At 40.7% G+C, this 24792-nt stretch overlaps 2 protein-coding genes and 2 long non-coding RNA genes across 6 annotated transcripts; 3 read left to right on the forward strand and 1 right to left on the reverse strand.

Annotated features, from left to right (window-relative positions):
- The first annotated feature begins 7429 nt into the window (after positions 1-7429).
- baalcb (BAALC binder of MAP3K1 and KLF4 b) lies at positions 7430-10173 on the forward strand. The gene is made up of 3 exons (XM_084699427.1): positions 7430-7638; positions 8766-8965; positions 9443-10173. The coding sequence occupies exons 1-3, from the start codon at positions 7455-7457 to the stop codon at positions 9617-9619; spliced, it is 561 nt and encodes a 186-aa protein (XP_084555553.1). The 5' UTR covers positions 7430-7454; the 3' UTR covers positions 9620-10173.
- On the reverse strand, positions 10150-14088 carry nme6 (NME/NM23 nucleoside diphosphate kinase 6). Of its 2 annotated transcripts, none has more exons than XM_084699424.1 (6): positions 13948-14088; positions 13604-13698; positions 12985-13087; positions 12528-12567; positions 11523-11683; positions 10150-11264 (listed from the first exon to the last, which is right to left on the reverse strand). In XM_084699424.1, the coding sequence occupies exons 1-6, from the start codon at positions 14021-14023 to the stop codon at positions 11113-11115; spliced, it is 627 nt and encodes a 208-aa protein (XP_084555550.1). In that variant the 5' UTR covers positions 14024-14088; the 3' UTR covers positions 10150-11112. The 2 variants fall into 2 exon arrangements, with proteins under 2 accessions (XP_084555550.1, XP_084555551.1); XM_084699425.1 differs by having other exon boundaries at positions 13840-13962.
- On the forward strand, positions 14066-16140 carry LOC146287096 (uncharacterized). The gene is made up of 3 exons (XR_014758418.1): positions 14066-14206; positions 14380-14457; positions 15471-16140. It is a non-coding gene; the product is annotated as an uncharacterized LOC146287096 (long non-coding RNA).
- Positions 16141-21050: 4910 nt separating this feature from the next.
- LOC146287097 (uncharacterized) lies at positions 21051-24102 on the forward strand. Of its 2 annotated transcripts, XR_014758417.1 has the most exons (3): positions 21189-21587; positions 21706-22163; positions 23578-24102. It is a non-coding gene; the product is annotated as an uncharacterized LOC146287097 (long non-coding RNA). The 2 variants fall into 2 exon arrangements; XR_014758416.1 differs by having other exon boundaries at positions 21051-22163.
- Positions 24103-24792: the final 690 nt, after the last annotated feature.

Consider the following 24792-nt stretch of genomic DNA (forward strand, 5'->3'; position numbering starts at 1 on the left):
ATTTACAAAAAACTGTGACAGTACTGCAGTACATTCGACTTATTGCTCATGCTTCTTTCTACAGATTACTACCAGTCTAACCTAATTACTATATGGTGGTTCTAAATCTTAATTTCTAAATAAATCCTAATACAACAGTATGAGAGCATTTATTATAAACAACCGTCACTATAAAATGATCAAAAACTTCTTCACCTTTTTTTTTTTGCTGAGGGATGAAGATCGACCATCTTTTTGTCCACAAATTCAGAATCAAACCCACAGGATCAAGAGATTCACCATCTCCAGTGGTCCAGTCTGGTGAGCTACATTGCCTACTGCCTGTCTCAATGTAGAAAATGAAAGATTGTTTCACTAATTACTAGCATGTGTAGAGGAGTAATTGTTAGCATGGGTTGCTCATCATATTTTCATATTGTAAGTAAATATTGTAAGTGCCATCAACTAAGGTCTAGTAATTAATTAACTCATTTCAATTCACGCAGGATGACACAGTTGAAAAGTTCAGCAGCGATGCCAGAAATTATACTGTCAAAATGTCACTCTCTCAGAACTGCTGTGCAGTTCATCTTGTAAGACTATCTAAATCAAACTATAACTCCCTCAAACTCTGCCTTCACAAGCGTGTGTATGTACGTGTACATTTCTGAGTTTTAGTGTAGATATTGTGTCACATCACCTGTATCAGCTTTGTTGAGATGTGAATGCTATTTTATCTTCTATCTTTTATCTATTTTCTTGAGCAAGTATAAGAAATGGCTGACAATCCCTTTTGAGAAAATAAAGCAGCATCTCTCCAAACGTAAGCTGTGATCCTGATGGATCCATGTTTTCTATACTGTATCCATTGTAATCGTCACCAGAACAGATGTGGCTGCACCCTAGAGGGACTCCCTCCTCTGTGTTCATCCCCCCGGACAGGAAGCAGATGTGTGCCCCAACCACAATGCAACTCAGGTCCGTCTGGACAAATCCTGTCTTATCGCAAAACAATATACAAACATGAATACCACCAGGTTGTGGCTCGATTGAAAGGTGTTTTATCACTCATCTTCATCCCTCCCTCTATCTGTCTCGACTTATCTCTCTCCTTCTATTTCTCACTCATTCTCTCACCCTTTCTCTACACACCCTCTCTATATCTCTTTCCACCCCCACCCCCCCCCCCCATACCACACCCTCTCTCTCTCTCTAAAACATAATATGCATGTTGAGACCACATCTGCATAATCAGGTGGTCTCTAACTGTAATCATATCCATCTCACACAGGAGAACTCAATACGGCCGTCCTCATGCATCAGAAGCTGCTGCACTGAATACAGATTCAGACTGGCCCCTACAAGTGGTGCTGTTAGGCTTTCAATGATTTATTTAACACTTTTCAGGCCAGTTAAATAATAGTCCTCTTCAAAGAATTCTACATTCCAAATAGTTTTAAAGTCTTGTAATGTACGGTGATCCCACTTTTTGATAATTATCTGGTTCCTGCTATGTTCTACAAAATACTGAAATAATTAATGTTTATGCTTAGCTTACAACCTAGGCTACATCACTAAGTGTGTATGGTAACTCTTAATTAGTAATAATCTACTATAAAAGTAAGGGTTACTATTTGAAACTCTAAAATACATAGAAAAGGGCAACATACTTTCAGGTAAAAGGTCAAAGCTTTTTGGTAAAGTAAAGTTTCTCTAAGAATGAATCATGCTTCAGATTGAATGCCTTGAACAACCTCATCGTTTTTTTTTTTTTGAATTAGGTTACATTTTTGCAGATCCTTAAGGATTTCTCCTCTGAAAAGCTTCTTTTGAAGATGGACTAACTCTAATTAATTTCTTTCTTCAAATGTCACGTCAGAATATTTATTCAGAAAAGTTCTAGAAAACGTCTTAAAGAAAGTTGTTTGAGATAAACCCAAGGTTAAAGTGGACTTGGGAATTCCAGACAGTTTGGTAGAATGTTACCTCTCTCTCTATTTCACTTACACACTCATTCATTCATTCATTCACTCACGCACTCACTCACTCACACACACACACACACACACACACACACACACACACACACACACACACACACACACTTTCAATATTACATAAGGCTCAGAGTGAAATAATATTCTGTACCTCCTCCGTTTGTAGGCTATATTCACGCTTTCAGGTAATTTTTGACAGAAGACTAAAAAAAAAGTCTGTCCTTGCTTAAAGCGTTCTGGCTCCACAACCAGCCTGCGGAGCCAGCCACGCGCCGGTGGTTAACGCTATGATGGATATGTTAGTTCCATAAGAGCTTCTGCGGTTAATTTCCCTAAAACGAAGCGTCTGTCCTGAGGAATTCCTGTGGAATGAATGCAAATGTGGTCTCACTCAGTAAGCCCCCTTCCAAAGCACATGATGGCACATGCTGCGTTCTTTGATAGGATTATATAGCTAGTTTAGAAGGATCGGTTCAAAAAAAGTGCAGAATCTGCGTTTAGGCCTACGGACTTACTAGACTGAAAAAGGCAAGGGTGGGAGGTGGTGATTTTTAAGGTCAGGAATTTGCTCGTATGAACGGGGAATAATACTTTTACCAATCATGTTAAACATGATTTCTAATGCCCGGCCCTGACCAGTTGCTTTCAGTGTTCCACAGCCGATCAGCATTGTTCGTCCACACAATTGGCTTCAGTTTAGAGGCATATATAGCTACTTTAATTGGCTTCATCTTACCTAAAGGCATAACTACTTTATTGTTCCTAAGTGAAAAGTTGCATAATCACACCTTTATGTTAGCTTTATATTCTATATTAGGCCTATATACTTTTTTGAACAATACCGTCAGACACCTTGAACACTAATGTTTTTGTGGTGGGATTTTGGTGATAGCACTTTGCAATAATGAAAGACATCACATTAGCGCAGTTGTTGATGTAAGATCGAGAACGCTGGACCGGTGCTTCTGAGGCTACGGGGGAACGAGTGTCAGCTTGTGCAAAGCGCGTCACGCTGCCAAGAAAACGTGATTGATGCAGCTCAACCTTGACCCTTGGCTGAGCCCAATTCAGCCAAAGCTCTCGTTGCTTTGGCAACGGGGGAAATGTTGGCGATTTGCGGATGGATTTGCGGTAGCAAAATAAAGAGGCAATCCAATTCCAGGGTCGTCCGCACCTTGTGTGACTCTGGTACATTTTTTATTGTAATTGAGAGATCGGATAAGAAACTAGATAATAACTAGAATGTTGATAAGGAACTAAAATAAGGAACATCAGCTTCAGTCCACCCAGTGTCCAGTGTGAATAATTGAGAGGTGTGATTTTATAGGCCAGCCATACTCTATACATGTATTCACTTACATGCTGGTACCTGTTGGTAAAAGTATTATATTTGCATGGGCTTCTATGGCGTTAGGCCCGAATTTATTTCGAAATAAACTATCCTGCTGATTGCCTGAAGACTATGTAGTGGGAGGGGGTCTTTGAAATAGAGGAAAGAGAGGAACAATAGCAGTTGTAAGCCTAACTGCACACAGATGATATGAGCCTCTGACTAACTGTGAATAATTATAGCTTTGAGATGAATTGTAGCCTCAGTCCTTGTAGGTAAGAATTTCCTGACTATCTCTGTTGCATGATAATTTCCCAGAATGGAGGGGAGCTTTTTTCAATCTGTTCGCTTAAGGACCTCTAACTTGCAGAGTGCCCGATTCTCCAGATAATCATAGGAAAGTAATATGGACACACAAACACACACAAACGGAGATTCCTAGCATTGATAGAGAGATGAATGACTGGATCGACACATTAATGGATAAGGATAACCACTAGATGGACGGTGTATCCAGGCAGTGTGTCCTAACCCGTAACTCAGTCTGTCTTTATGAAGCCTCAGTACCAGTCTGGCTTTGGCTCACATTCCCTGTATTTGGCTCCACTTGTCGCCCCCAAAAGACAAACAGTCCCAGAAACACAAAGTTGCCTCTCCTCCCACCGCTGCCAAAGTTCCCTCTCTCCTCTTCCCCCTAAGCCTCATGGACCAGTGAAGAATGCTTATTATTTGTTATCAAACTTCGCCAGCTACAGTCGTATGCCACAGCTTATGCTTTACATAGACACAATACACATGGCAGTCACACATAATGTCAAATGTCTATACACTCTTACTCAAATGCACAGCTCATTTGCTGCTGGCCTTGTGTTCATCAATTGCCTTGGAAATAATGCTTAGCACATACACACATTAAAAGGAGCTCTTACTTATACAATATTAAGTATAAGCTATAGTTTCTATCTTAGTTAGTGCCCATACCAGAGTGAAACCTCAGATACACAAAAACATACACACACATATTCCTGTGTTGTTTAGAGAATGCAAAGGCATTTGCACCAGTCCCTGTGTGGGTCATTTTGCTCCATGAATCGCCAGTGTAACGTGCAGACAGGTCTGTCGATGTCCAGTCCGATAGCGTGTGAACTGCCTGTCGGCAGGGCACACAAATCAACAGAAACCAGGTCTTGCACTGACTTGGCAGTGATGAGCGCTAGGATTCATTAAGGTTGTGACAGAGAGTTAAGTGAGGGCTGCAGCTCTGTGACTCAGGGTCATTTGATTCAGTGTAGCTAAAGCCTTAATCACAAGTCTGTGATTTTAGATATAGGTTATATGTTTCTAATACAATTGTAAGAATATCAATATTGGAGTTTTCACTGTCCAAACATGTATACTTTGCTAGATCTTGTATTGATCCTGTATGTCATTTACATTTACATTTTAGTCATTTAGCAGACACTCATGTCCAGAGCAACTTATAGTAAGTACAGGGACATTCTCCCCGAGGCAAGTAGGGTGAAGTGCCTTGCCCAAGGACACAACGTAATTTTTCCAGTACAGTAACTGTTTCATTTTAAGATATTATTTTAGACTTATACACTAGTCTTCCCCCTTAACAAAAATACTGTTCATTTGGTTCACAGTTTGAATGTATAAGGTGAATAAAAAAAAAAACTTTTGATTAGGTAATTTTTGGTATGGTATGTTGTTGTCAGATTGTAATGTTTGTCAATATTTCAGAGCACATCTAGTGATATGCCTAAAGATTGACTCATTATCTATGGGATATACGGGATTGAACATCGCAAATTCATATTTCAACAAAACGGCCACCTGTTTCTCGAGCCGAACACCCACCAGATACACAACTTAATCGTTACTGCCCCCTTGTGGACATTAAGGTAGGCCTACACTATCTCGGCCTTCATATTTTTCTACGTGTAATTCCTCTCCTAGCCTAATCTTTCTATGCCTACTAGAAAAGGAATGCACATAGGCCTATTTATGAAATCAAGGCTTTACATGTTAAAAAAACATCTACATGTCATATGTTCATATTCATATAGGTAGGGGGGCAAGGGGGGGCCAGTGTTTAATTAGAGGGGACATTAAAAAACTTAAACATATGATATTTAAACATTAAATACTTTAATTTTACTTTACATTAAAATCATACAAATGGCTCTGGCTCTTCACTCTTCCTGCTCCTCAGCCTCTCAATCCCTTGACATTTTTCTCTCACTTTTTTATTTACTGTGGCAAAAAAGGCTGCAATTTCCATTCCTTGTTTCATGATGAGTATTAGAAGAAAAACAATGTGTAAAAATACATGGGGGGGGGGTTGGCAGGGGCAATGGCCGTTTAGGCCCCGTGTAGAACCGCCCCTGCATATATGCCTAGCGTATTCATGACAACTGACAACCTTTTGAATTAAGCAAAAACACTTACAACGAATAAATAAGTCTAATATTGAAAAAATCTAATAAAATGTGATCTGTGATCGGATAGATGTGAAATGTGATAAATAGAGGCCATTACGAAATTATAAATAATGTGTTAATTACGTTTTTCTTCAAATGTAGAGAAAGCCAAGTAATCTCAGCACGTGGTGCACATTATAACCCCGATTCTCAACATGTGCAGATAGGTGCGTCAGACGTGTTTAGAGCCTATTTAGAGCAACCACGCTGTTTGTAGGTCTTTACAGTAGGCTAATACATCGCCAACAGGGTGGTGTAATAAAACCAGATGGCATAAGAATAGGCCACCTACAGACCAAACACAATCACACGGACAGGCACGCACGCACGCGCACTCAGAGGAGGAGTGTCATTTTTTACATCAAATTATACTAAACAGCGCATCTTTAGAATCACGGATCCATAGATGTGAGGCATCAATAGTAAGTAGGCCTTATGCTACCATTTATTGTCCATAAAATGTAGTGTTCATTGCGCTAAATCAAGGAGTTCTGCTTCGCATTATCGATATCCCGTGTACGTTCATTCGATCAGTGCTTCACGTTTGTTTTTTGGTTTTTCTATAGCCGGTGAAAATGAGTGTTCAGAACAGAAGGACCGATCGGCAACGGCATATGGCGTTCGATACATAATCTTTTTGTATGTAGCATATAATTAATGACTTTATTTGTGTTGTGTTGAGAGAATATGTAGCACACATTTTTTTAAACCAGTTAAGATTGCCACTCGTTGATTTTAGTCAAGAAATAAATATGAAAGAAATGAGCATATATGACAATGTGAAACCATTTGAGTTTATCAACGTCACTCAATAGGGAGAGCTTATTCCGAGGGTTAAAATGCGGTTCTGTACTAGACGCAGTCTATTGGTTTTCAATGGTTTTCCTTCATTTAACTTTTAGCTTACACCATGCAACTCCTTGCTCGTGTTTGTTGTCTGTAGTAAACATTAGTAGCCTATAGGGTTGGGGTTAGTATACTCAGGTGATGTGGGTAACATGTTGTTTGAGGGTTGCACTTGCAACTACCAGTAAACAAAGCCTATATTATGCATCTAGTAGGTTGACATGGGCAGGAAGACATTCCTCTTCTCCTACATTATCTGTCATTAGACTGTTGTAATTGTGGTTTGAATCACAATTACATGAAAACACAACAGTGCAACCCTTAATAGACAGAACTGAAGGAGAGCACACACTTTCATTTTATGAGGATAAAACTTGCTTCTTCTTTTTTTTTTCACAGAGAAACCTATTTTGAGATGTCAATTGAAAGCAACTAGATTGCAGTATGGGTGTCAATATATTGAAATGAATGAAATTCTTAATTATACAAGTGCAGCTGATATTTTTTTGGTTTGTTTACAGGTCATATCATTTAGGAAGTCTGCCAGTGAGTGTGATGTCAAAAGACCAATGGAGTGTGAAAGTGCAGGTGACTGGTTAGATCAGCCTCCTGTCTGTCCAATTCAATCCATAGTCGCATCATTGAAACTCACCAGGAACAAAGACACTATCTGAATGAGGAACAACAATGTACAAACTTCAACCAATAAATACTGTTGAACCTCATTGTCATTTTAGCTTCAGAAAGAAAACACTGGACACCCGACTGGTCCTAACCTAACCCGGGGTGGGATCTAACAGGTTCTCTCAGTGGAGAACCATGGGTTGTGGTGGCAGCAGAACAGACGCTTTGGAGCCACGGTACTTGGAGAGCTGGACCAAGGACACAGAGTCAACATGGCTACCGAGCACCGACACAGACATCCCCCTGTCGTCCATACACAGCATCCCGTCAGAGAACTCCTCCGAGATGGGCTTCATTTCTGACAAAAGCGACACCCCTGGTAGTAGACATCTTAAAAAGATCTGGCTTGTGTTCACATCCACCAAGCTGTATTCTTATATTCAGTCCAATTTCCTTTCTTCTATCTTTTGTTTGAAGAGAGTCAAATCTGAATTAGGCTAAGTTAAAGTCTTCTTGTCAACCTCTAAACGTATTGATATGTCAGACGTGTTTTTCCCAATGCTTGTGTTCTCCTTGATTCTCTAAAGAAGTGTCATGAATGTTGGGTCTATGGAGTTGACTCAGTGGGCACAGGGTATGTCAGGGCATGGTTGTTCATATCTGGGTAGTTCACACCTAGCCTGTGACCTTCTGCACAGCTTTGGGCTTTACACACTGAGAAAATTTTCCAGTATTTGTATTCATATTTTATAGAATTATGTAAACGTATAATGTCAGCAGTAATTAAATATCATTTTGTTAAATATCATCTTATTGTTCTGCTAGGTAGAAAATACAGTTTTGAGAGCAGAGTATGTCTTTTTTGTTTTATTTATTTATTTTAATTTTGGTTTTGGATGCAGTCACGCTGTGCTTGGTCATTGTGTTCACGACAAAAATCCATTGCACCAATCAAGTGTTTAAAAAGGATTGTATAGTAAGAAGTGGTCTTTACAGCCAGCTGCTCAACAGGGAACACACAACACTTTACAATGCAAAGGGGGATGGAATCCAATTTAACTTGGCGACAGATAACAATTCTGTATATCCAGGCACCAGTACTCTTTGATGTGGGAGGATGAACGCTTCGATGGGGGTTGTATCAAAAGCTACCAATTGAATGTTGCCATGAGGCCTCTCGGGTTGCTCAGGAGATGGCTACAGCCTTTAGAGGCTGCCATAGAGCCTTTGGTCCACATAAGCTGTTGTACTTGCTGAAAATACTAAATCTGTATCAAAGCCGAGTGCCAATTGAAATTTTCAACAGGACAATTATGCAGAGGGAAAAAGGAATCACTTGACCAGGTCTTACTAAACCCATACGTTCGTCATGAAAACAAAGACTCAGAAGTACCAGACATGTTATTAATTTATTCAACCAGTAGTCCTTGAATCTTTATTGCATTACAGAACAAAATAATAGTAGTGTGGAAAGTACTTTAGACACCAACCTCCTTTGTTTTTCAGTTGCAGATTTCTTTGATGATGGCGTGCCTGCTCCTGCCCAGGCCTACCTTACGGTTTGCTCTGCCATGTCTGAGGCCAGCCTTGATAGAGAAAATACTGACAGTCCGCCTGCAATACAGGCCTCCCATTACCAGGATGTGTCGTTACCTTCCACTGGCACAACTGTACAGCGCAGGAGTGTCCTTCGCACAGAAGAAATTGTGAGTTACTCTTTACCGGCCTACAATTACTTTTTAATGTTGCCCTTTTCTTTGTGGATTGATTTGACAAATTATTTGAAACATTCCCGTCTTTCTGTGTATCTTGACACACTTAGGTCTGACTTGATCCATTGATCAGCCTCTGTCTCACTGGATGTTCTGGAAACAAATAGCATTTAATGAGCCATGTGTCACATGGTTAATGTGTAATGGATCTGCTGACATAGTCTTGCTACGAGTCATCCATTTAGTCCTCACACATTGGCATCTCCAGACATCCCAAGTCTCCCGGAAGTTCCGGGAGTCTCCCGCATTTTGATAGAGGCTCCCTGACACCCGCAAATACTATAAAATCTTCCTGAAATCGGGGATTTTGAATTGAGAGTGATCGTGAGACTGTCCAATGGTCATTTCTGGTAGAGACAGGTGCCCTAAACTCTTCATTCCTTCCCTCCTCCTCCTCTATTCCACCCAAAGACAAAGTGGCAGGACAACAGAATGTCCACCAAACAGGTCACCATCACAGTGACACAGAGCATTCGTCAAATCGACAAGAGTGGCAAGATCAAGGAGAAGTCCCTCACTACCTTTGAGGTGATGAAGCCTATGGAGGCTTCGAAGGAAGTGACAACAGAGAACAGAGAGGTGCACTGAGAGACCTGAGCTAAAGTTCCTACAAAATATAACGACCAAAAGCTGTTGAATACCGTTATAAGGACTTTTATGAGTGAAAAACTCAAGGCTTCTTCTGAAAGAGTATGTTGATTTTATAAAACAGGACTTGGGACCAACAATTTCCAAGGCCTTTTGAGCTTTTGAGACTGATAGAATAGTTTTGCTAGTGAACTAGCTTGTCGTCCTTTGTAGGAAGTGTTAAAGTTTGTTTGTTTTAAATGTTGTTTTAAAATGAACATGTATTTCTATCTGTGACTTACTGGTCGTGTTTCGTCTTGGCTAATAACAAAGTGTTCTTTTAGAGGATCATGTTTACAAGAGGAGGTCTACTTGGCTGGTTCAGTAGAAAGCAATGCAGCAAACCTCCAATGTCAGACATGTTCTTTGTCTTTCTTCCCACATAACAGCGTGAGAAGAAACCTTAACGACAATCCTATTTCAAACAGTACATACTATTTTATCACTGACAAAAACACTAAAACCATTGTTATTCAAGGTTAACACTGTGAAAACGTGAACGGCATGAAGGGCATTTATTCATTTTTTATAGAATTTTGACATTTCCTAAGATGTTCTATCAAACTGCATTCATGAACTTGACAAGCATGTGCACTCGTGTACAACTACAGTACATGCAGTATAGCAGGGATGGCTGGTTTAGACATGGTTTGTGTCTACATGATGCACAGCGTCTATAACTGGATAACAACCAAGTTTATATTTTGTATGAATTGTAATAGGGCACATTGTATATTGTCTTCTTGGCTTACCTTATCCTGTCAGGTGTATCAGAACAGTCTACATTTGTACTGAAAATAAATAGTTTACTACTTAATTCTTCGTTTTTCTAAATGAAATCACTTCATGGAAGTTGTATGGCATCATTAAGTTTGCTTATCTTAGTTCTTATCAAAGTAGAACAAATCTACAGTCAAACATTACACTATTCCATATAAAACGTGTCAAGGGTGAATGTATTATACACACAAGACACACTTTCAGTGATGTTCTTATGGTAATACATATTATGTACTGTAACATAACCATGGGCTTTGTAAACAACTTATTTGGAAGAGAAACAAATCTACTTGTGTGTACTTGATAATTTCATATAACACAATTAAATGAGTAAGCGTTTCCCAAAAAGGCCGCCCACCTGACACTCCAGCGAGACCCAAGCAAAAAGATAGTATTTTATATCAGGTTTGGTTCAGATCTGCTACAGGATCAGTTACTGTTGTGCGTTTCAGACCTGTTCATTCAAGCCTTGCAAATTGGAAAAACTGGGTTTAGCCTCCCATTATAATCAGATTTTTATGTAAAGCAACATATTGGTACTTAAATCCTGTCCAGACATCCTTATTACATCCCCATTCAATCGCTTGACGTTCTCCAGGGATCAAGGCCCAAAGCTTGAGAACCACCGAATTACTGTGAGTCGAGCAAGGATCGTGTGTTTGTGTGATCTGAGATCAGCGGTGAGCGGGTAGTGTGTGGATGTGTCTCTGCTGGTCGTACTCCATCAGACCCCTCCTGAATGAGGGCTCCTCCTTCTCCATCCACTCCTCCACACGGAACTCTGGGAAGAAGAAGGTGATCTCTCGCTGCGCCGACTCCAATGAATCTGAAGATCAGAAAGGATGGAAAATATGTTGTGTTATTCAACCAGTCCAAAAAACACGCAAGTAGAAAATATATTACCAATGAAAGTTCACAGAAAGATGAATACAGGTTAATACAATAATGGATGGTAAAACATATGAATGACTAATATATGAAATCTAGACAGAGAAATATAACATTGGAAACTGTTGGTCCACACATCAAAATGGAGGGCATGGCAAAGGAATTTGCACCGTTGTGAAAGAGACCGTGTGCACACCTGAGCCGTGACTGGTGTTCCTGGTGTCTGTGAGTCCAAACTGGCCTCTGATTGTGGTCGGAGATGTGAACCGGGCCCGGAACACTCTGGTGGGGCCCATGAGCTCCCTCCAGACAGTGATGGCATCCTCTCTGGCAAGCACGTATGCCCTCATCGGACCACTGTGGGACAGTCACAGAAGGAGAGATTGAGCAGGATAGTAGCACTTAAGAGTACATAGAGCCATCATTACCCTTACTGTTACATTATATGCAATCGTTGGCCCTATAGATACAGCAGCTGAAAAACGATTATTCAAAAACCACAAGCCAATGGCAAGTTATTTATGTCTTTATTCAGAGAGTAAACAGTACACTCTTAACAACAATTCCACTAAGAAAACTGCTTACATTCAATAAATATCAACCATGTTTAGCCAATGGTTTATGCTAAATAAAACACAGAAAGGCCAACTCCAGCTGTGTGGCAATATCCCGCCATCACCACTCAGCCAGCGGTAGAAGCAATGCCTCAAGGCCTAGGTTGCCGTGGCAACAGCAGAGAAACACTGCAGCAGTCTGCTTTCTTACTTTTCAACTATTGTGTCCTCAGTGCTCTGCATCATGCTTGTAGATAGGGTGTGCACCAGTTCCCCAACCAAGAGCCCTGAGAGTGGATTCTAAATATGGCCATCTTCTGACAATTGAGAGTCCAATGTTCCTGCTTCAAAGCCCAGATAGGGATGATTCAAAGGAACAGGCCCTGGGCTACAAAGCGGGGTTGGTGTTTTATGTGCTGGCTCAGTGGGAAGTGTAATACGTTTCAAACAAACTCTTCCCACATTTTAATATGAACAGCTGTTTTTCTGTTCACATACTGTAAGTACAATAGGCGACAGCTCTAAAACATGCTATAGAGAATATGTGACTTGTTTCTCACTTCAGAATCAGATATAGACTACTATATCAAGGATAAGTAAAATCAATCCTACTAAAATGGTGGCAAGGAACTGAAATGGAAGCTTACCTTGACATGAACTCAACCAGTCTTTGGTAGAAGAATCTTCCTATGATGCAAAACAAACATGATCAATGAAACAATAATCTTACCAGAAACAGACCTCATAATAATCTTGTTTCTGGCAAACAGAACACAATCTAGCCTACTATATTTTTTTAGGTTTTATTTTATGGGGTTAAGTTGTCATAGAGTTGACATTTGCTTGGATAGTCAGAGCTAGCCTATAAACCTAATCATGAAGACACACAACTAAACGTTATTCCGGGTCATTCTTCAATGCATTTGCAAGGTTACTCACTAGGTCAGTCAAAGACAGAGATGTTTTTATTGTTTTGAGAGCCCGATGGTCGAGATAATATACAACTTAATAGTAGCATGCAGACACATAGCTCCACATAAGGCTAACTTTCTCTGTTCCCAGCATGCTTCATACATCTTAAGCCCTATACTAGTTCTGCCTAACCTGCATGTTCTTCATAGAACTTCTCAGAATCCTGTCGTCTCCACACCAAGTCTCGACAACGGACGATGACAAAGTTGTTCTCAAGGATTTTCTGGTGGAGGGCCTGTAAGGAAATTGCATGTAATACACTTATTAAATATGTAAACTTATTCATTTTACTATTTTATGTTGTCTCCTATTTCATCAAAACATTTATGTCACTGGTTTTCACCAATTAAATCCTGCATTTGGGGATCTTGAGCTGTCAATGGACATGGTTTAGGATTTAAACAACATCTACATACAAGTCACAGCCCTTGGGAGTTTTACTTTCCATGGAAACAGATACTATTGTGGAGAGAAGTTCTACAGCATTACCATAACTGTGATCGATTGAGGATTATATGATATTTGAACTGTTAGTCAACACCCTGGTAGGTTGATTAATGACCCATGCTAGATCACTGGCTCTGAATGTATTGCAACTCCTCTGCCTGTATCCCATTTCACCTTGAGTAATTGACACCATGAACAGCATGTTGATTCTCAATGTTCTCAATCAATTCCTAGGCATGGACTTTTACAGGACAAAGTAAACAAACCATTTGTCTCGCCCAGTAATGGTTCTTTACCGACTCACCTCCATAATCACGGGATGCGCAACTGCATCGGGCTTGATGACCGCGAGGGTGAGCTGCAGTGCTTTCGCATAGCGCCGTGTGGTTAGTAACATTGCTAGGAAAGATAAGAGATGATACCGAATAGTGAGTATTGAGCAAAATTTGCCCCCACATTAGCTTACAAGCGAAACAAGACAGCAAACGTTGGTTTCACGTTAAGGATTTAATTAAGTTATGCAGTCGACCAAAAGCTTACTTTTCCACCCAGAATCGTATTAATTTGCTTAAATTTCAACATGTATTTTTGGGATTATCTCCGCATGCATGGCATCGTCTTTCTGATGTTATACTATGTAATAGCTACCTGTGTAAGAATTTGTTGGACAGTTGTTGACCTGGTCCGTCAGTAAATTCAGTCCTCGGATCTTTGAAATCTCCATCTACAGTTCCCCTTGCTAAAAGCGCTAAGAACGTAGGCAAAACAGCCGCATAACCATACATTCGGAAAGCGAAATTCCAGAAAAAAAGGTTTTATTTCCCCTTCATGGGAAATGAATGCCTTCATGATATATCGTTTGATCACATTTTTCATATGAATTGATTGACACAATTTGCAGGTCCTTGTAAGTACGTTTGGATTCAACTTGCGTTCTATACTACCAAAATCATTATGGCCCAATCTATCAATTGTACATGAAGTTGATTTATCACCATGGTTACTTTTTCTGTGTTGATAGATAAACATAGCCATGATGACAAGCCCAACATTCCTGTTCCTCTTGTCTTTGTCCCACAGACACCTCTGGGATCTAGGACTCCAGCATACCAGGTTCACACACAGCAAACCAGCTCTATCCCTAACAAAGCATTGATGGTAAATATGAGACTACTGTGGCAGACTGAAACAGTTTCAATATGTTAATTATCTCACCAAATAATTAATACACTTTCAATCTAAATGTACATACCAAGAGGTTTGGTTGCGAAAACACACAGATCCACACAAACATACAATGTTTACTTCATATACTATATGAGTTTATCAAGATCCTTAAGTAGAGTGTTTTAATGCTGGCGTGACTGCAATGAAGATGGAATAAAATATGACAGATTTCTGTCTCTGGAATCCTGTCAACGTGAGAGACTCTGAACACCTGGCACATTCCGACACAGGGATGCCACACCCTTGAAACCAGGGTGACATTTAGAAAGAGAAAGAAAGGGAGGGACGCAATGGGAAGGAAAGGGGGATGGGTGTCCCACATAGGTTTGTCCCACCTGCCATCCCCATGTGACCTGGGGTGACGCCTCAGCTGTTTCTTCCACTGAGGGAGAGGAGGGGGGAAGTGAGGGGAGGAGAAGGGGACAATGGAAGGTAGATGGGGGGGGGGGGGGGAGTTGACGATGAGGAAGTGAGGAAGTGGAGAGGTAGGTGTTGGCGGATCAGGAGGAGGAAGAATAGAGGGGAATCAAGGGGAGCTGCGGCGTAGACCATGTTTGAAGTACATGCAGTGGACGACATTGCAAACTAAGGGTGAGATGAAGTGGGATGATGGTGGCCATATAAAGAACTGTATATGGGTCAGTTCTAGCTGTTGACCTTTGGGATTTGACCTTAGATTGATCCAAAACAACAGCCACCATGCTAGCTAGATTACAAATCTTTCTTAGATTACAGATAAACACACTTTATCATACTATGTTAGATAAACATCTGTTAAACCACTTTTTAAGAGTAATTTTGATGTCTTGGATATTCCAAAAACAGCCGACAGTACAGATTCACTTTGTTGTGCATTGATACAATATAATATGACAGAAATCTGATACTGGAGAGATTAAACAACTGAACAGAAAGCATTTCATTCACTCTCTCACTCACTGCAGACCCATTGTGATTCCCTCAACCACATGAATGCCTGAATGAAGCCTAGAGTCACAGCTACTGCCTGCCTGCCTGTCCTGAGGCATCTAAGCCAGGATCATCATCATCGCTGACTCCTGCATTAAGCATCCTGAGCTGGACAGCAGGCACTGAGACACTGATCCTGCTCCATGTCATGGTCACACACACACACACACACAGATTGGCATACACACACATACATACAAATGCACGTATGAGCACACATCGACACACACACACACCACCACGCACCCTCCCCTTTCTCTGGGGGGGGAGCTGCTGCCTGTCTGTGCTGCTAACTGCTGCTGTTTCTGGCTCTGCTGCAGTTGTCACACCATTGGATGGGAGTGGGGCAGCTGCATGGCCCCCACCGCCACTGAATCTGTGCCACATTCAACTTGCTCTCAAATGTAAATGTAAAACCGTATGATAAACTTACAATGTTTTCTCTTAAACAGCCATCTTGTTTGTTTATGACCTAATGTTTTGCGTATCAATCTAAGAAGTCTTGTAGGGGGGTCATGTGGAAATGGGACTTGTGTAACATGAGGTCGTTTACTGCTCGAGCAGAGTGTGCTAAGTGCTCCGAGGGGCCCAGTACATACATGATCAAGCTATTCGATAAGGAGTCAAATATAATTATTTGGATGACAGCACTGTATGATAAAATAAAGTTTCTGTCTCAATATGTAAAATGATACCTAATTTTCTAATTTATGTATCTTACTGTGGAAGAGACCACATGAGACATGCTGCACGATATCTTCAGTCGTGACAAACTTCTATAAATACACATATCAACACAACGTTGAGTGATGGAAAGTAAACCGCATGATAACCATGAGACGGCAACAACTCTTCCCAGATATTATTCTGAGAATAAGAACATAAAAAGTGTTTTCTATAATTGTACTGATCAGTTTCAGTTCATGTTATATTTCATGATCTCTGAGAATGTCCAACTTTTGACACCTCTGTTCCTGGTCACCTGCAAAGCATCATGGTCCAGCATGTTAAGTCTCTCTGCCACCCACTGACATGGAGGCCAGCTGACTATCACAACAGGGTTACCAATTACAGGGGACACACGTTCCATTGTAACACCCCTGGGTCTTTCATGTGCTGGATGTTGTAGGGGACAAAAAAGGCTCCTAGGTCAGAAGTGCATTTCCTGTCATAAACCCATTTGGTCTTCAGTTTAGTGAATATACGGACGTAGCACCTTGATAATGAGTAGACAGAACGAGGGATGCACTTATACTATACATGCGCAATTCTGTTGACAGGTTGAATTAGATGTTTAGTTTTTTTTTACTGATTTGATGCACTTCGTGGGATGTATTTTGGAGTGGAAATATTTGGAGCAATAGCCTGTCATTTACCGGTCTGTTTTAGTATTCATGACTTGTTTTCATCAACAACCCCTTTGTTCTGTGATTCATTTGGGGAACATTGCCTTCACCTCTCCTTGGCAAGATTCTCACCTGTTCTCCCTTTTAGCCTAAATGCTGTGACCTTTGTCCTTTCCTCTCCATTGCCTCACCATGCGAGACCGGGCTTCCAGCAACAGCTGTGTCAACCTCAGTCTCATGGCAACTGGCATGCCCAGTGAAGGACATAGCTAGCAGCTAGCCACAGCTCACAATGAGTCAGGAGCATGGCAAAAAGCAACATAATGGCTCTCCTGCTTTTACCAATGCTACTTATGCTTCACTCTACCCCCCTCCATTACAGATGTCCATAATGAAAGTTTTACAACAATTGACAGTCATAGGGGCAGACAGTCTAACATAACTGATTGACATATTTTTCAGTTTAGCATTAGCATATGATAAACTAACATTGGCCGGGTTTCCCAGATTCGTTAAGAAGCTCTTAACGCTAAGAGCCGTTAAGAAGCTCTTAACGCTAAGAGCTTCTTAAAAACGTTCTAAGAGCGTTCTGAGCTTCTTAACAACAATCTAAGAGCTCCATAGAACGCCCTTAGAACGTTCTTAAGAAGCTCTTCGCGTTAAGAGCTTCTTAACGAATCTGGGAAACCCGGCCAATGGCCTTAACTAGAGGAAACTGCATTCTCTGACAAATTTGCATGACAGTGTAATAGAAAATTACTATTCTTTAAGATGTCTATAATATTCTTCGGCCTAGAACAATTATCGCTGAGGTTTAACTTCTGTCAAAATAGCAAAACCTTTAGGCCTAAGACAGTGTTGCTTAAGTTTCCATTTGTTGACAAACGTCTAAAAAAATTGTACTGTTTAACCCTGGTTGTTTTGCCCATACTGCAGGGGTTTTTGCTTGTTTGGTCAAGTTCTCCTTCTGTTGTCTCAAGCTCAGTTTTTTAATATTGAGCATCTGTATCCAGTTCTGCAACCTATTTCTCTTTTAACTTTCTGTTATTGAAGAGTTCCTCTTTTGATAGACATGAACTATTGAACTAATGATGTAACTGTCTGGAATTACTGTATAAAAGAGTGCTCAGATCATGACACCTTTGGTGAGCCCTTCTACTCCAGACATCATTTATGATCCTGTTTTAGAACTGCCCCCTCTTGCTTGCAAGAATAAACAGATAAAGACACATTCTTCTGACTTCAGACATTCAATCAGAGAAATTCCACCACAACAGCAAGCTGCACAAATCTGCTTCTTCTGCAGTGGAATAATTGTCCCATTGCAGGTCTTTTTTACTCGTCAAATTATAAACCAACAGTTTGGTTAATGATGAGTTTTTAGGGCTCAGTTTACTATAATCTGGTATAAAAATATTTGTGCTTGCATTGCTGTCACACACCTAACTATAAAGTCACTTCCTGTGAGAAGAGATGCCATGGTAAAACAAGAAAGCTATTTGACCCTTACTATCACGGGATCATTCTCAGCCGAACTAACTACAACTCACATCCTAATTGGCAAGATTTTTGCGGTGAAGTAGATGGGGACAGGGTGTGACAATATCATCTTTACCCACACACCCTCCCAAAGGGAATTTCCTCCCAGAAATAGGTACCCAGGTTTGGGCTAAGCTGTTAGGTTGTTCCATCCTGAGGGAAACTATCCAATTTGAAGTAGAGGAGAATCTGCTTCGGTGTCAGCTGCCAGTGTATTTTTACCAGGGGAATCTGTGTCCTCCACTGTTGGGGAAACGAGTAAACTTAGCCTGAGTTAGCTTAGCTTATTCATGCTGTCCCAAGGGAATATATGTCTTTCTGAGAGAACTAGTTGTGACCTACCCCCACAGTGGGACTTTGGCTGGTAGGGCAAGGCTGTCTGACAGAGGGGAACAAAGTGATTATGGGACTTGGGCTGAGGCATGTGTACATGGGATATAAATAACTCCACTGACCCAATTTGGAGTTGACACGCCACTCAAACTCTGATCAACCACCCAATCTTATTTTTGGGGTCTAATTATTCCCCAGGCTCTCTGTTTTTGAGAAACAAGAATTTAGAATGAATCAAATCAATGAGTTTTACAGAAGTTGTGGCAAGATAGTCTTTACTTGTTATGTGCTGCCATGCGACCTACACTGTAAAAACATCTATACAGTCAGACCATGTTGATAAATCCCAGTAAAGACCCTATCCATACATAGCTAGGGAACAAGTCCCCCCCAAATTGCCACTTTAGTAAGAACTTGTATTAGACATCACTGGCACCGTTGGCCAGCCATCCATGTTAGGATGTAACTGAAGTCAGCTGCTGCAGTAGTAAGAACAGCAGGATTATCGTGACTGTTTTGGCCATTGTGTCCGGTTTAAATGACCATGGACTCAATTGGTGACAAAAAGACATCCGATATCATTCTCTATATCTGCCACATAGTCAGCATAACTGGAAATGTTGCATTTGTGTCCGTGTCGGCTTCTAGCCACGGGGAATATCGAACAACTGTCAAATTTAGTCGACATCCTGGCGGATGACAAGAGGGACATAGCTACAAAGATGAGATGTTCTATTTGTAGATTGCAAATGCCATTAAAATAGCATCAGCATTTGGTTTCATTATAAGCCCCTGCTCAGAGCCATAGCTTTCTGTGAATGAGCCCCCCTCCTGCCCTCCCCCTCCAGTTCCAATGGCACCCCCACCCTAGGTCTGATTTTAGAACACAGGTGTTGACCTTAGTGGAGCTACTTGTGCTTGCTGCAGAGGAAAATGGATCTGTGGGCCAAGCTCCCCTGAAGCTGAAACTGACAATCCTTATGGGTAATCATCTCCTGGGCTAGAGAGAAGCTGAATACATGGTCATGTATGGGGATAGGGGAAGAGAAAGGCTTGATTAGGATGTTTGAGATGTCTTGTCTCACTTGCTACCGATGCACCAAATCTGTCTGACTCAAACCTTCACATCAAGGAATTATTCGTTTAGATCTCAGAATTATAGCATATATCCGGTGACCGACACTACCCATAGAAAGATGTATGTAAAAAAAATTCTGTCTTTGCTGTTCCATTTCCTCGCAATATATAAAAATACCAGCTACATATAATTTTCCTGTACTGCACATGGACACCTATTTATAGCATACAAAGTACAGTTGAGTAGAGTGGAGTAGTGCTTTGATGATCCCCAGGAGGATATTGTAGCCAACCAACAGTTGACAGCCACGTAAAAGGGCAAAGTACAAAAAACGTAACAATATTCAAATCCAGTCTACATTAATCCCAAAATCACTCCAAATCTACAATAAATAATGTGAAATAGTCACCTTCTTGGGGGTTGTTTGGCATACTGTAGTGGCCAATCTTGGATTTACTGCATGGTTTATGAACTCATGAGAACACCCACAAGACATGCTTCGCAGTCCTTCCATGTCTGACCTCGCAGGCACTAAGGTTCACATTTAAAAGTGGATTGGATGTTGGAATGTAACCAAACCACATCCACGGTGAGAGAGGGCTTTTAAAGGTGTAAGTATGTTGCTCTGTCAGTGTAATAGTACACTTATAATAATAATGTATAATAATGTCATAACATTTTAAGATAGACTGTTAATTGTGTTGGTTATACAATACTTTTTATGCATTTTCAGAAGCAGTGGAATGCGTTTAGATTTTTTTTTTCAACCGTGCCAAATTCGATTTAATTCATGTGTTTAGGTCATTCCATATGCACAGTAACAGAATACATAAAAAGCTGTCTTAACATGTGGAATACACACAAGAGCAGCAGTGTAATATCAGAATGCACAAAGCAACATGATACATATAACATTCTCTTGGACGGAATATGCCAGCTTGCCCAAACCCATGTAATACTGTCATTTATCCACATAGGACTACAAAATCCACAGAGGCCCCGAAACCCAACCTTTTATTCAGCTGTGACAGCGACTGTTGCTCGAACTGTACCCAACCAATAAAAAACTCTCAAGAGCAGTTGTTTCCTTGTCCATGTGGTACAATTTTTTTCCTCCAAAAAGGAGCCATTGACATTCAACGTTAAAGCGTGGGTTAGAGAGGTGGGGGGAGATGGAGGGAAGGGTGTTGGGATGGAGACAGGGTAGTTGGGGGGGTTGGAACCAACGGTGGGGGTGTAGGGTATCTCGAGCCCAGTGCAAACAGCTGAGAGGTGTGATTTCACAGGCTGGCTCCCCCCTGTCAGGAGGCTGATTGGGCAGAGCAGGAGGTGCAGGAGAGGCCCAGGCTTCTAAAGGACACCAACAGGTGGGAGGCCTCCGTAGAGGGGGGCGCGTCCGTTGGATAGATAAGACAGGGCGGCGAGGCCTAATCTGGACACAATCCACCGGCTCGACATGGAGGAGGATGGTACATCGGAGAGAAAGAAGAGAGGAAGGAAAGGTTCAGAAACAACTGAGGAAAGGTTGAGGCAATAGAAATGGATGACAGTGGTTGGCTGTGTAGAATGAGGGAGAAGATGAAGGAGTAGTTGAAGAGTGAGGGAAGTTAGCAGACAGGAGTGTCTTCAGTTTTATTCAGTATAGGCACTCTTACAGAGATATGTACTGTGTTCGTATTGTGTGTATTTTTCACAGCTTCACAGCTTTTGAGGTTTTCTTTGTTGTTGTGAATACTCTCTGCTTGACATTGGTTTGGTTTGCTACCAGTATACACTTGGCTTACTACTGGCACCAGGTATTGAATTCAGACATCTGTAAAAGTATATATTTTCCATGAGATTATATCCAGTAGTGTTGTATCTTGGCTTCTGGTGATCTAATCCCTTGATGTGTACTGTGTTTTGTGGGATCAGGCGTTAGAAGAGTTGTTGGATCTGTCTCTGGTTTACGAGGGATACAACCCTCTCAGTCAGGAGAGTACAGGAGGTAACACCTCTTACAGGTGAGGCCCAGTGTTGGGGGGTTCTTTTGGGGAAGACTCTGAGGCTAATTTGGGAACTCAAAGGTGTTCTTCCTACCTTTGAATTAAATCTTTGATCTTCACATAACGTAAAGTGTGCTTGTTGAAGTTTTGTAGAAGTGGTGGTTTTTCTCTGTGGAATTTGTGCAGGGAGGGACAAATGTGAACGATGACAGTTTAGGCATCATTTTTAAATAGAGGAAGTCAGGAAGAGGTTGGAATGATGTTCAGGCTTACTCTATAACTCCAGTCAGTGTGTGTGTTTGTGTGTGGCAGCACCCCTACACACACACAATCTACAGAAAGTCACAAGATGATTCCAGGGACACTCACAACGGAATCACAACTAAGGTATGGAAACAAATTTGAATTCACTTAAGATTTTCTCAAATGTTTAAAAGTGTCAAATGTGTGTGGTTATTGAATAGTTATGAAACAAAGTACTTTCAAAACAAATTCACAATGGGTATTTTTATCACAATGGGTATTTATGTTGGTTATTGGGTTAAAAATGACTTGGCATGACATGGTGTGCAAGGTTGAGAACATTTCCTGAATACTGACCTTTATCTGGTAGTGGCCAATCACTGACTAACCCCTTAAAGTTATTTGGGCACATGGACATCTAATATTACTGTGAGGAACAGTTGGTCATCCGATATGACAGCATTATCCATCAAATTAACAAACCCTTCTAGAGCTACTGCGGCTTAGAAAAAGATAACGTATCACGACAAACTGATAATGCAATTGAATTGTGATTAAAAAAAAAAAAAAAAAAACTTTAAAGCTTTTAAATTAAGTTTTGTATTGTAATTTGTAACACAAAAGTTCATCTGAAAATGTTGCATTCTGACAGTATCATGATGCAGCCTTTTGGTCTTTCCCTGTCCAACTCCTTCACAGTTAACCATTGTGGAACTGGTTTGTGGCTCCATTCACAGGGGCTATGAAAGGGTGCTTTGTCCCCACCAGCAGTGAATCCAGTTGTTGCCCCTTGTGAAGACATGCTTCCTTATATCCCCATATGAATACGCTAGTTATGGAATGTAAGGAAGTGTGTGGTTTCAAGGGGATTTGAGCGCCAAACTGGGAGAGGATTTTTTGTGTTATGTTTTAAATGAGGGACAATTTAAGTGATTTCATGAAATGAAAAGTAACAGTGTTCAAAATAAAATCAGGTGGAAAACTTGTTTTCACCATTTTTTATATTCTTAGTTTTTAAGAATATTAAAAAGAATAGAGAATTTGTGTTTTTTGCATAGGGGCTGTGTGTGTATTTTTCTGTGTGTGTTCTATTTTGTGTGTTGGTGTGTGCAGTGTAATTTTTGTATGTGTGTGGCCCAGGCCAACAGGTGAAAATGTTGTTCTTCACAGTGTCTCCTTCCCCCTTGGCACGTGTGCAGCTAGAACACTAGGGCCATGATAGGCAGAGTGAAGACCCCCCCGCCCCCCCTTCCACAAACCCACATAGAAATCCTACCCTGTCCTACTGCTGACAGTCAGGGAAGATTGACAGGCCACAGCTGCCTCCCGTTATAGTCAAGGAGGGTTTGTAAAATGAGGGAACAGGAGAGGGAGAAAGGTGGGGTAGGAGTGTGGCACATCTTTGGTATATGTGTGGGTGGCCTTTGTGGATTCATCACAATTTGCCAAGTAACAACTTTGTACACAATATTATACATCCTGTGCTTTGTATAGGTGGTTACTGATTTTCAGATCATGTTTGTTCTTACGGTTTTGTTTTTCTCTTTCTTCTAAACAGGTAAGAGAGAAACAAGAGGACCTGATGACATGTCTTCTCAATGATGACTCTACACACAACTACGTTTATGTCTCTTTCTTTGTCTATTTCTCTCTCTCTGTTTGTCTCTGTTTCTCACTCAGTTCATCCCTTTCTTTTACTATTCTATCTACTACTCAATGGCTACTTTCTCTACGTTTTTCTTTCTTTCTTTCTCTCTTCTTCTTTTTCTCTCTTTCTCGTACTCACTCTCGTCCTGAAGCAACACGTCTTGCTGTCGCTGGTCAAATGGAACCAAGTCAGGTGTTTCTGTGAGGTTTGGTCCCCTTCAACCAGCTACTGCGTCGTGATTTCAGTCAGCAGCCATTGGAGGGAACAAAAGAGTGCCGTCTCTGCATGCTGGTGTGACATTATTTCTGTTATTGTATTTTCAAATATTTCTGTTATATTTTGAATGTTGTACCTGTAAAATAAGAATGATTGAATTGTTGCATGATTTCAATTAGCTTAAATTTGTCTCTGAATAAAGGAATCAAATCATGAAAATGTCTCTTCAAATTGGGTGTGAACACAATTACATACAGTAATACCAAATGTTTTGATCAATACCAGCTGAAAAGGAACCTTTAGTTAAATTTAAGTCATCCTATAGCAACATTTAGCATCTGATAGCGTCTGATAAATGAATATTTTTTTTTTTATTAACACATAAACCGTAGTTTATTTAACATCAATGCAGTTAATTATAGTTTGCAGCTGACTTATTGGGTTTTTAACAGAAATTTAGTCAATTTCATAATGAAAACACAGCATGTGGTGTTAAGTCACAAGGCCTTCATGCTCAGTGAACTAGGAGAGCAGGACAGTACACACATTTTGGTGTTTCAGGGAATACTAAATGGGCCTATGACTTCTTTAATAACATCTATATGTATCCATCTCTTAGGGACCCATTAAATAGAGTTCTGTAGAGGTAATGGGTTAAGGGATGGGGCTTAACATGTGTATTTGTATCATGACTAGATTTTGAGTCACTGTCACGGTTATAGTTAGGTTTGTATTCTATTCATTGCTCTGGTTGGCCCATAGTCCTACCCCTTGGAATACGTTGTGCCAGCCATGAAAACAAAATTGTGAGATCATTATGGTAGCCTGCATGAAGCAAATAGATTAGAAAATAAATATGAGGAGTGATGCTTTGGAGGTTGGTTCGTGACTGTCACTAAGATTTGGAGG

The sequence above is a fragment of the Hypomesus nipponensis genome, chromosome 6, assembly GCF_054491055.1.
Source record: "Hypomesus nipponensis isolate SF chromosome 6, ASM5449105v1, whole genome shotgun sequence".
Taxonomy (NCBI): domain Eukaryota; kingdom Metazoa; phylum Chordata; class Actinopteri; order Osmeriformes; family Osmeridae; genus Hypomesus; species Hypomesus nipponensis.